The sequence below is a fragment of the Mus pahari genome, chromosome 3, assembly GCF_900095145.1.
Source record: "Mus pahari chromosome 3, PAHARI_EIJ_v1.1, whole genome shotgun sequence".
NCBI classification, from domain to species: domain Eukaryota; kingdom Metazoa; phylum Chordata; class Mammalia; order Rodentia; family Muridae; genus Mus; species Mus pahari.
This window is the reverse complement of record NC_034592.1, coordinates 5,307,355-5,319,321: the sequence shown is the minus strand read 5'-3', so window position 1 is coordinate 5,319,321 and position 11,967 is coordinate 5,307,355. Positions and strand designations below refer to the sequence as shown.

At 45.9% G+C, this 11,967-nt stretch overlaps 1 protein-coding gene across 1 annotated transcript in view; it reads left to right on the top strand.

Annotated features, from left to right (window-relative positions):
* The first annotated feature begins 851 nt into the window (after positions 1-851).
* Nebl (nebulette) overlaps positions 852-11,967 on the top strand; it is a 363,961-nt gene continuing 352,845 nt past the window's right edge. Inside the window, exons 1-2 of the mRNA XM_029536747.1 lie at positions 852-1,542; positions 2,864-2,958. Coding sequence (XP_029392607.1) covers positions 1,474-1,542; positions 2,864-2,958 — 164 coding nt within the window. The 5' untranslated portion in view covers positions 852-1,473. The remainder of the gene's footprint in view (positions 1,543-2,863; positions 2,959-11,967) is intronic.

Here is an 11,967-nt window from a genome sequence, read left to right as displayed (position 1 = left end):
ACCAATTTATGATAATCCTAGCCGATGTGATTAGCTTACAGGGAGGCCAGGCAGGTTGAGGCGCTTACTTACTGCAGATTCACTTAACCCTCCCTCCAGAAGGGTCAGAGCTGACAACTCCGTTGTCAGCCCCATTCTGAAGATGAAAAGATTGAGTCAAAGAGAGGCTAGGCATTGGCAGTAAGGGGCAGGGTGGCAGGGTGAGGCACAAAATATAGTTAACATGGCTCCATCGGTTTGCCTTTCATAAGCGAATCCAATAACCCCGATGTTATTAAAACGGAAAACCTTGCTGGTTTGTCCCAGTCCATCCTACCCTTTGCTTGATTTTCTGGCTCTTCTAGTTTGGATGATAGGTTTGTAATTGCTTCTCCTAGTGCAAGAGAACTTTTCGCAGATCTTTGTGGTACTTAATTGCAAAAGAATATTCTGTATACACCCACTTAAAGCGAACACCGACTGTATTAACCAAGAGAGATTTGATTCTGGCCTGCAATGACCAGTAGCTCTCCAATGATGGGTATAAAAAGTGCGGCGACTAGGGGGCACCAAGAAAGCTTCCTTATTCAGGAATTCAGGCAGGCACGCTACTCATTTTCTCTACCGGGTAATGGTGGGAGCTAGGTGGCCCAAAGGGGTGTATGGGGGGACTTGAGTCTATTGGTTCCCGTGAACCTCCCAGTTCCAAGTCAAGCGTCTTCTGTTCAAGGCACAGAAAGGCTCTTCGCAATCTTGGCCAGTGTGCTGGGCGCTACCATGCAGAGCTGGTCCCTTGAGACGTAGGAGGAGCTTAGGCACATCCTTGGCCGACCTCTGGGTGTCAGGGACACCACCCTGGAGTGAGAGGAGGGGAGAGAGGAAGGGGCCTGGAAGTGCGCGGGTTTGAGCTTTGCCCCGAGCTCCCGGCACCCCAAGCTCTGACCTCCTCCGCCTGGCTCCCTTTGTCGCTGACGCCCACCTGGGCGCCCGGGACTGCTGCGGCCGTGGGTGTCGGCTCCCCAGGCCTCATGGGCGGCTACGTGTGGAGTTCTCCGGGTCCCTAGTCTTCCCTCCCCCCCCCCGCGCCGCCCTCTGTCCCTTGGTGCCAGACAGGCTGGTTCTCTGCCCTTTGGGTAGGTGCGCGCTGGTGGGTTTGGCCTGCGCGGCGACGGCGGCGGCGGCGGCGGCGGGGGAGCGAGTGAGCGAGCGCAAGGGGCGGGCGCGAGTGCTTGTGAGTCACCGGTACCTGGAGCGCTAGCGACGCAGAGCAAGCGGCGCACAGCCCGAGCCAGAGCCTAGTGCCAGCGTCGCCGAGCGCGGCCTGCCCCAGGCCCCGCCGCGCCCCCTTGCACCTCCCCAGGCCAGTTTGCCAGCGCCCGAAGCCCTTCTGCCTGCCCCGAGGTGGCGCGGGGCTCTTCGGGGGATGTCACAGCGGCTCCTCGGAGCCCCCAGTCCCCGCTGCAGCAATAGCCACCGCCCGCGGGAACCGCGACAATGAATCCCCAGTGCGCCCGCTGCGGAAAAGTGGTGTATCCCACGGAGAAAGTCAACTGTCTAGATAAGGTGAGCAGGGGGGCGCCTGGCTAGCCCGGACCTGCCGGGCTCCCGGCTGCACCTGTTCCAAGAAGTTTTGGCACCTGGGTTGGAAAGATGAGTGGGTTGGTATGTTTCGTGGGTCTTGTCACAGGGAGAGGATGCTCGAAAGAAGATCCCAGCCGTTGTGTCTGAGATCTCCACGATTGGATGATAAGGGTTTTGGAACTGGGAAATGTTTTTTTCCTGGGTGTAGGGTGCGCGACATCCATACAGCTTGAAGGACGCATGGCAGCCCCGGCACCGAGGAGCCAGGATGGGAACCTAATAGCTAGGCTGAGCCACCCAGGGGCCAGGCTGAGAACACAGGAGCTAGGCTGAGCACCCAGCAGCAGCCGGCTGAGTCACCCAGGAGCCAGACTGGGAACAGGGTGTGTGTGTGGGGGTACAGTTTGACAAACCGCGCCCCCTCCCCCGTCCAGTCTGTCCCTCCCTCCCCACTGCACGGACCTTGCTTGACACCTTTACCCAGTCCCCAGAAGTTCTGGAAACAGAGGCTTCAGGAAAAGGAGCATAGCAATTAATATGTTGTGGGGTGGCCGCTGCCGCAGTGCTAAGAATAAAACCTCTAGGAGAGACCCAGCCCGGTGTAACAAGCTGACCCACCGGCGGGCTCCTGTTCCACCAGGGTTAATTCCAGAGGAAGTGGCTTTAGCTGGGTCGCTGCAGCTTTGCCCTTCCTGGGTGTGGATAGAGTTGAGCAGCCTGGGAGACAGACCCAGAGTGATCCCGGGTGACTGACAACTGAAACCAGCCGTAGGCGGTCTCAGTGAAATTTGCGTTTGGTTTTACAAATGCCACTGTAGAGTAAAGCCTTCTTCCCAGACAGGGACAAGGGCGGCGTTCAGCAATTTAGAGGAAGCTGTGGGGATGGGGACTAGGGTACTTATATAGTTCACCTCTGCTCCTGGAGTTGTCTGACTTCCGGTGGACACACGTGTGTGTAAATCCTACAAACAACATTTAGACATTTGGAAAGAGAACCCTTTTCATTTAAAGCCACGCCACCAACTCCATTTTTCCTTCCTCCTCAGGGTTCCTTTTTGGCTATGATAGCCATAGATCCTTGACATTTCTTCCATTGTGAGTCTATAGTGGCGGGATTAATTTAAAACTCAACTTTAATAGCCATCTGATTTCTTTACTGAATGGAAAATAGATAAACCCGTGCTGCTACCTACAGCCATCCCTGGTAGTGTAATCAACGGACTGCCTTCTCTGCCCATTCTGTCCAGAACTGGTATTGCAATGAAATGTTAAGTATTTGTTTTTGTTTTTCTTTCCTTCTCAGTATTGGCATAAAGGATGTTTCCACTGCGAGGTTTGCAAGATGGCTCTCAACATGAACAACTACAAAGGCTATGAAAAGAAGCCCTATTGCAATGCGTAAGTCCTGCCAGTGAGGTACCAGGCGTGGCCCGGCATGAGTGTTTAAGTTAGTAGACATGCCTCTTCTGAAGAATTGACTCACTGTGCCACCCAGGCATGCAGGTGGCCAATTACCTGTTTATGCCACAGGCTCCGTGGTCACTTACCGCGTTGAAGGTCACTGTATTTCTGTCTTGCTAATGTGTAGGGTAATTCATGTGACTTCTCCACCAGGTTAGCTTTTGAGGCTCACAGCATTGCAGGCTTATTGACAATTATTAGAAGCTGCAGAATTTACCCACTGAAAATGTGTGGGCTCTGACATGCATGTCAGATAGATTTCCATTTTAATCACATGGCAATTTCCGTTAAAATCATAGGATGTTGCTATCTTGCAATTTTATATCTGAACCTTGTTGCTAGGAGCTTCATTTGCTTGGTCTTCACTGAGACCGTCATCCCGGGTATTCTGGGGTTTATACAGGGTGTGAAAAGAATCATGATTCTACCCGGTTAGTATTGGATCTGTAGTCACAGGTCTTCTGCAGTAGACAGCGTACTTCCAGGGATATAAAGCACTGGCACCTCTTTGATGGGCTTCCTGGAGGGCACGTTCTAGGCAGTATTAGCTAGCATTGACATAGCATTTACCATGAGTCAGGCCATGTTAAGAGTACTTTATGTATATGGAGTTACTTAATCTTTACCAATCCCTGTAAGTAATGAGGGTCACTTTTATTACCCCCTTCCATAACAGGTATGAAACCAAAACTTGGGGGGGCAGGGTCACTAAGCTTCAGGGTAGGGCTTAGATCACGTCCAGAGGCTGTGAGTGGCTCCACACTGGGCTGAACTTCCAAGGCCTCTGTTATTACCTTAGGGCCTGTGTTTCTTCACTCCCCTGAGTATTCCTTGGGTCACACAATGGTCATTTAGTCCTGATTGTTGATCTTTCTCTTCCTAGTTCCCCTGTGGTCATGACCAGACCTAGAGATGACCCAGCGACCTCTAGACAGGCACTAACCTTTTAGCTGGTGTATTGGGCAGGACTGTCTCCTCCCCAGAGTGTTTGAAGCAGCTGCACAGGCATGTGGGAGACTGAGGGCCTTTCTGTCTTCATCCTGTACAGGGAGCATATCATAGAGAGCAGATGCTTGATAAACAATGTGCTCAGACCTCTGGTGCAGAACTTTAAAAATATCTGGGGGCTGGGGAGGTGGCTTGGTGGAAAAGAGCGCTTGTGGCATAAGTATCAGTGCCTGTAACCTCAGCATTGTGGGGAGTAGAGACTGGGGGACCAATGGAACATGCTGGCCATTAACCTAGGCAGGTTGCATGAGAGACTGTGCCAAGGGAAGAAGACAGAGACTGACAAGTGGTACCTCCTCTAGTCTCTTTGTGTATGCACGTAAGTTTCTCTCACATTCATGCAGCTACACACATACAGCATGGTAGAGAATTACAGCTTTTTTTTTTTTCTCTCTCTCTCTTGAGTTTCTTTTGGGTTTAGTCTAGTGTTCCCGGGTATACAGCAGCTTTCCAGGAACTTAGAATTCTGAGGACTGAAGAGAATTCAGGGCTTCTGTGGATAACTATAGCACACAGATATTCCTTAAATCTGTTCTCAACATTCCCAGACCATATATACCTTACTAAAAAAAATTCTAAAGCAAAAATGATGAGACTTTGGTCTTCTGCTTCCTTAAGAAGGATAAACAGTTGGTTCTAGATGAAAGGCAGGTGCAGCAAGAAGAGAAGGGACTAACAACTTAAAAACAAGATAAATTATTCTTTAGGTAAAGGAAAGTCAATTGTCCTTCCTGCCCAGGTGTAGCTTGTGGCCTAATGTCCCCAGCTTTGTGAGCCATTCAGAATCAGGAAGGATCCTTAACAGCTCTGGCACCTGGAGCTTCACCCAGTTGGTAACATGTCTTCTGGGTTCCCCAGAAGGCCTTAGAGGGAAAGCAGAAGAGAAAAAAAGAGGAGAGAAAACTGCAATTGCAACAGAGATGGAGATATTGAATGAGAAAGGAAGGAAAACAAGGAAAAAGGAAAAAGAAGGAAGGAAACTGGGAGTTAGGTGGTTAACTTGGTGCGTGACTTGTACACAATCTTGAGGACCTGAGTTCTCTCCCCAAAATCCATGGGGGGAAAAAAAAAAGGCATGGTGATCTGTCCTTGTAATTTCAGCACCGGGGAGGAGGCGTCATGTGGTTCCGGGGCTAGCTGGCTCGAAGGTTTAGTGTACTTGATGAGCTCCAGGCTAATAAGAGATCCCCCTCTCACAAACAAACAACATAGACAACTGTTGAGGAATGATACCTATGGTTGACCTCTGGCCTTCCCATGCATGTTCACATACCTACATGCACATGAACACACACACACACACACACACACACACACACACACACAAAAGAAAAAAAAAAGAATCAAGTGAAGTCATTGATTGTTCTGGGTCAACTCAGAAATTCAGCTCTTTCTGCTTAACTCAGCTCAACTTAATGAACGAGTACCAGAGTTTGCTGCAAGAGTTGAACAAGTTGGGAAGGGCTGGTTTAAACTCTGACTGGTTTGAACTAGCCCAGAAACACTGGGATTTGGACCCTCAAACAGAAGAATTTCATCAGTAGGAAATACCCTACAGTACAGTTTAACAAGCTTGAGTATTAGTTTTTAATAATTTTAGATATCTCTAAATGAAGTATTTATAGATTTCTGTTACTGATGTTTCTAGTGTTTTGCCAGTAATTCGAACTAGAAATTTTAGAGTACCACCTGGCTCTTTTCCTTAATATTGAACCTGGCAGTTCACTTTATTGAACAGATAAAATGAAGGTAGGAGTCCTTTTTGTGGGTGAATGAGAGAGCTGATGTTTTGTATTTGTCTAATTTAGCTCAAATACACATCCTGTGTCAGCACACTTCCTTCAGAAAATAAGGCTTCGTGGGTTGCATGTTCTGCTCACCATGATACTCCCAGGATCAGAATTATCCACTGTTCTCACCCCCTATATTTCTAAGGGCATGTGTTAGCATGTGATCTGGTCCATGTGGATTGCCCTCTAGGGATCATACACATCTGCTCTAATTCACGTGATGCTTGTCAATCATCTGTCCCCCGTAGTCTCTGACAGAAGGGCAGCCATCATTTCTCTGGGTCAGTGGTGGAAAATGGATTCTCTAAGGAATTAAGCTCCAAGAAAATGAAACATTTTCTGTCTGTCCATGGAAAGCTACATCTTATCTGTACCTAGTTTGGTTCAATAGCTGAAACACACACATGCTCAAATGTTTTTAATCTGAGACTCTGAAAAGAAGAATACAGTCATTCCTTAGGATCTGAGGCCTATTGGTTGTAGCAACTCCTCCCCCATCTCCTTAGCAATACTGGTAGATTCTCGAGACCCTGAGAGAAAATGATGTCGTGTTTGCATAGGACCTGTACATGTCCTCCTACATGCTGTGTCACCTCTAGAGTACTTATATAAGCACAATGTAAATGCTATGCAAATGGTTCTCAGGATGCTTTGCTTGGGTAATGATGACAGGAGAAAGCCCTGCACATGTTTTGTATAGATAGATATTTCCGGGAGCGTTCATCTGGAAGTAGGTGAACCTGCAGATATGGCCATCACAGGGAAGAAGGCCAGATCCTTGCATTGGCTATGTGTGTGCTTCTCACCTGGAGTTAACTTTTATTAACCTTTTGCCAATTTTACTTCACACTTTTCTCACACATTTAATTCTATACATTTTAAAAAGCTATTGGCCAGTTTCATGTGTTATCATATGTCTTCCCTAAACATGATATCATGTACTAAGAAGATATTTTCTTCAAGAATCACAGAACCATTTTCATGTGTAAGAAAATAAAAAAAATCATAATATATATATTTGGTCCATATTTAACCTGTTTCTTTCATTGCCCTGAGATTGTCTCTTTCATTTGTTTGTGTGCAGGTGTATGTGCAAATTCGTGTATGTTTTATTTTAGGATCCGATCAAAGTACATAGTTTATATTTAGTTGTTAGGAAGGTACCAACTTTTCCTGGTTACTACAAGTTCAGTGTCATGCATTCAGTTTCTGCTACCACTTCTCTTGGCTTAGATGGTGTCTTAAGAGAGCTTTCAGGCAGAGTACGTCTATAGTATTTTCTTTTAGACCATATAATATGTAATTAACTTGAGACCCTTTGAAATAAATATTAATGTTGTGCTTAAAACTGTGACAGTGTAAGCACAGGCACCCTCTTTGTAATTGATACCTGAGGGCATCTTTGTTTAATGGAACAAGGCAGTGAATACTTCTTGGGTTTAGATGCATTGCCTGTTTATATTCTCACGTGTTTAGAGAAGATATAAGTATTCTGTTTGCCTTCGTGCAGAGGAGGACATGTATAAAATGTAATTTACATGGTATTTACATTCTGACCTTTTTGATAGGATGATCATAATAGAGTGTATCATCGGAATGAGATTGAATACAATGCACATTTAGTTCCTAACAGCAGCGAACACTATTAAAATATTTAAAAACAAACTGGTCTACTTGAGTACGTGCCATGTTTTCCTAAGCCTTGATACTTCACTAGCCAGCAGTGGCTTCTTGTGTAGCACATTCAGGATTTTCTGCATCTTAGAACTTGCAAAGCAGAGAGGACTGAGCGGCGTTCTTACTGCTTAGAGGTGATGGGGAAATAAATAACACACGAGACGATTAGACAGAAAAGCACAGCTTGTATTTATGTGTGAATTATATGCCAAGCTAAACTACAAACACTTTGATACCCCACATGCCACACAAAGAATATAAACCCCAAGGCCATTTGTCAAATTATTTAATTTATTGTGTGTGAAAGTCGAATTTGCATTTATTATGTGTTTGTAACAAAAATACATCGGTTCTCAGAATTTTCTGAGAAGACATTATTGCTTAGAAGTAGAAATATCAATGACTAGCCTTTAATATGCTGCCACCAAATGTCCCATTATCGTAGGACTGGGGAGGGACCAGACAATGATACAATATTTTATTATGACCTTGACAGTAATTTTCCTAAATCATTCCTTCTGTAGATTTTAGGGGTGGGTTGGGGGAACATTTGTTCCTACTGTGTCAAATGTATCTTTAATTGTGAAAAAAAAAAAAAGCAAAATTCCCAAACCTACACATATTTGCACTAAATATGTTTAGTCACCCTTCCAAATAAGATTCCCTTTCACTAAAGAGTCTCACTTAGCACGATTTTGTTAGACTTTTTGAAAATGAAACAGCAGGAGCTGTGTATCGCATTCGCTCTCTCTCTCTCTGGCTGCATTAGCAGTTCCTCCAGTGAATATCCCTTGGCTATCTCCAGCCTGGAAGATGCCGAGCTGGCTGCTGCTCATCAAGAGCCACCCGAATGGTCAGCGCACGTCTGCCCGCCTGTCTTGAGGGTGCTTATCTAGGGCACCAGAGAGGCCTCTGGCTCTCACTTACCATCTCTCTGTGGTAACTAACATAGTCTTTCTGAGGTTATCAGGGGACAGGGAAGGAAAAGGAATGAAACGTAAACCTGAGCTCCACGCCCACTCCACCTCCTGTTTCTCTTATCTTTGTGTATGCCTTCCAAATTTGGTCCTATAACACTCCGTGGCCTCAGATTATTTCAAGGGGATTTGTGAGTTAAGTGAACAGTGGTTACTGAGGAAGGTTTCCTGAGCTGCAGCCTGTCATTGACACTTTTGGGCATGATGTAGTTGGCTTTGAATCGCGACACCATTTTGTCTTTGGATTGTTTGTTCTTCTATGAGATAAGGCTGGTCATAGTACATATTGTTTACTTTTGTAACTGTGGGACAAAATGCCTGAAAGCAGCAACTTCAGAGACGGGAGGTTTCTTTTGGCTCAAAGTCCCAGAGGAGATCGCAGTTCATCACAGTGGGGAACTTGTGGATAGCCACATGGTGGTGGCAGACCAGAAACAGATCAAAAAAGCAGATGGGGCTGTAGCTCTCAAGGTCCACTCTCTAGTGGTCCTTGTTCTGGTGTGTGTGTGTGTGTGTGTGTGTGTGTGTGTGTGTGTGTGTGTGTAGTGCTGGGACTCAAACCTGAGGCCTCATATATTCTAGGCAAGCACTGTCTCACTGAATCACATCACTAGCCCCTCACCAGTTTTTCACACAGTAGGAAGGAAGAAAGACAAGAATTAGCAAACACAGAGAGACCATGAACATGCACTTGAGTACTAAAAGTTTGAGACAGGCTACTTCATAGCTATGCGTTGAACACCAGGGAGCGCTGATAGCTGCTGTGGATCCCTTGAGAAATGGTTGTTAATGGACTGGAAGTGGTCCCATAGTGGATGTTAGCTGCCCTTGCTTTCACTGTCTCCCTTCCTGCCAGGCCTTCACTTTTACTGGGGGCTGACCCAGCACCCTCAGCCCCTAGATCAGCTGTGGCACAGACATACCACGATGTGTGGGAACCACATGGTTCCCTGACTGTGTCCACTCGGGGAGCGGAGTGTTCTTTCTTGCTTACCTGATTGTCACCTGAGCCTGTCACTTAGATGATGCTCTGTTAAAATTAAGCCTCTCTTGGGGACTGTGATCATGCTAACATCTCAGAGTGTGCACTCTATACTTAATCCTCACTCAGCATGGACCCAGCTGGGTTTCTCCTAGGAAGGCAAGCAGAAGTTGGACAAACTAGAAGAAGCTAGATGTCAATTCAGCTTTGGGGGGACATGTCCTTACTGATGGGCAGGGCTTGTGAACCCCAGTCTTGAATGATGGGGTTCAGTGTTGTTGCTGAAAGGTTCTGTCTAACCAGGTCACCTTCCTGAAAGCATTCTTTCTCTGTGTTTGCATATTTTCTTCTAAGTCTTATTGTATATTGTAAATCAGGAGATGTTTTCTCCTTAACAGGAACCTTACAGAGATTAAATGGGTAGAGGATATTTGTAAGCTTCACTATATCGAATGAAACCTATTAAGTACCTATGTGACGTTGGTGATATACCCTAATATTTCTCAGAGACTAGAGAAAATGTCACAGTCTTAAAAGTGACAACTTTGATGGAGAGGCATTGTGTCATGTTGGAGTTCTGTTGAGCACCAATTAGAGCATGCCAGCCTACCTTGACGTTGTTGCATATGTCAGGGGAAAGAGTGTCTTTATTCCTTGACATAAACATTTATATTAAAGGGTGACAGATTTTCCCTCCTCATCCCCTTTTGTGCCCCCTCCTTCCTTTTCTTCTCTTGGTGATTAAAAGGGGACACTTTTCTATCACATAAAATTTTCTAGCACATATGTGAAATGCTCTGATTCTCAGGCCTTCTATTTAGCCACTGATAAAATCTGACTCATGGTAGAGGGTTTAGAAACCACACATGGAATTCCTGCCCATTTGAAAATATCTCCAAAAGGTGCCTTTGATGTGCCCCCTCTGTCTCCTTATGGTGATGTATTTGTTATGGAATGATGTGAGATTAGCAAAGATTCTAAGATGAAGAACAGGAAATGCCTTCTGAGCCCTGGTGAAATGAAGGGCGACCCAAGATAAAGATGTGTGCGCTTAAAGGCTTATTGATTATGTGTCCAGGTTGGTGTGAGGGCACGTTGTTGTGTGTCTTCCTTGAACATTTTCAGATGAATGTTTTACGACGTGGTTCCTGAGAAAGTCGGGAAATGATAAAGATGCAGACATTGTTGTGCACAATACCCTGTCCTCCAGAGCACTGAGCCCCTTACAGTCTCTAAGGAAGAGGCTGAATCTTGTTTCCTTTCTGTTTCTGCCATAGTGTGACCAGCCGATCTGGGCTTTTAGCACTAGAAGTGGGATCTTGAGTAATATTTATGAGTTGAGTGTCCAACACAGTTCAAAGCCTGACTAAAAAGGATTGTTATTGATTCTTCTATGCTCAGATTTGCTGCTGGAACCCAGCAGAGCTTCTCTTGTGGACCAAATGGCTCTTCAGCCCTCTGATTGAGCCTGGATAGGGGTACTGGCATAGCTGTGGAGGCAGGAAACTGTGAAAGGAACAGCCTTAAATGTCTATGATTATTTATTGTGGAGTTGGGAATCCAATGTTAATTTTATTTGTATTTAGCTTTGCGTTTTCTTAATGGAGCCCTGGAAGGAGAGGCCTTGCAATGTTTAGCTTCTGTTTACCTTGCTATAATCTCTTGGCTCATTCCCACTGAATTCTAGGAGGGGCTAGAAGGCAGCCAGTTCAATGTATGCATCCCTAAATCACATGGATTCAGAACTATACTGGTGGTCTGTTACGTGCCTGCTTCAGCTCAGAGGTTTAAAAAGATCTTAGACAAGAATCCTTGATTAGCTCCCTTGATGCCCATTATTCATCAAAGGCAGATGCAAACCAACACAGAGAGCTTGGATCCGGAGTGGTGGTACTCAGCCAGGGGCTTACAGATCTGAATGGCACAGAGATGCTAATACTGAATATGGTCTTTAAATACAACTTCATGGTCTAAGCTGATGAAGAGATGACTTCTACCAAATTCAGTCAAGGCACAAGGGCAGTTGCCTTCAGTCAATACACACATCAGCAGAGAAGGCCTGCTCCCACTGGTAACCGGTCCCTCCAGAGGATCCAATGCTCTCTTCTGGTCTCCTCACATACATACACACCCTCAATAACCATAACTAAAAATAACAGATAAATCCTTTTCTAGAAAGAGAAGGCCTGCTTTACTCACAGGTATTTAAAAAGCGGGTTACTTGTAATTTTGTATTGCATGTGTATGTCTAAGAATGGCTATGTACAGGTGAGTGCAGTTCCCTGCAGAGGCCAGAAAAGGGAGTTGGGTCCCCTGAAGCTGGAGTTTCAAGTGGTGGTGAGCCACAGGACATCGGGTCTAGAAACTGAACTAGGATCCTTTGCAAGTGCAGTCTGACTCCATATCTCCATCACCTCCACCTCTCCATCACCTCCATCTCTCCATCACCTCCACCTCTCCAGCTCCTCCATCTCTCCAGCTCCTCCATCTCTCCATCACCTCCATCTCTCCA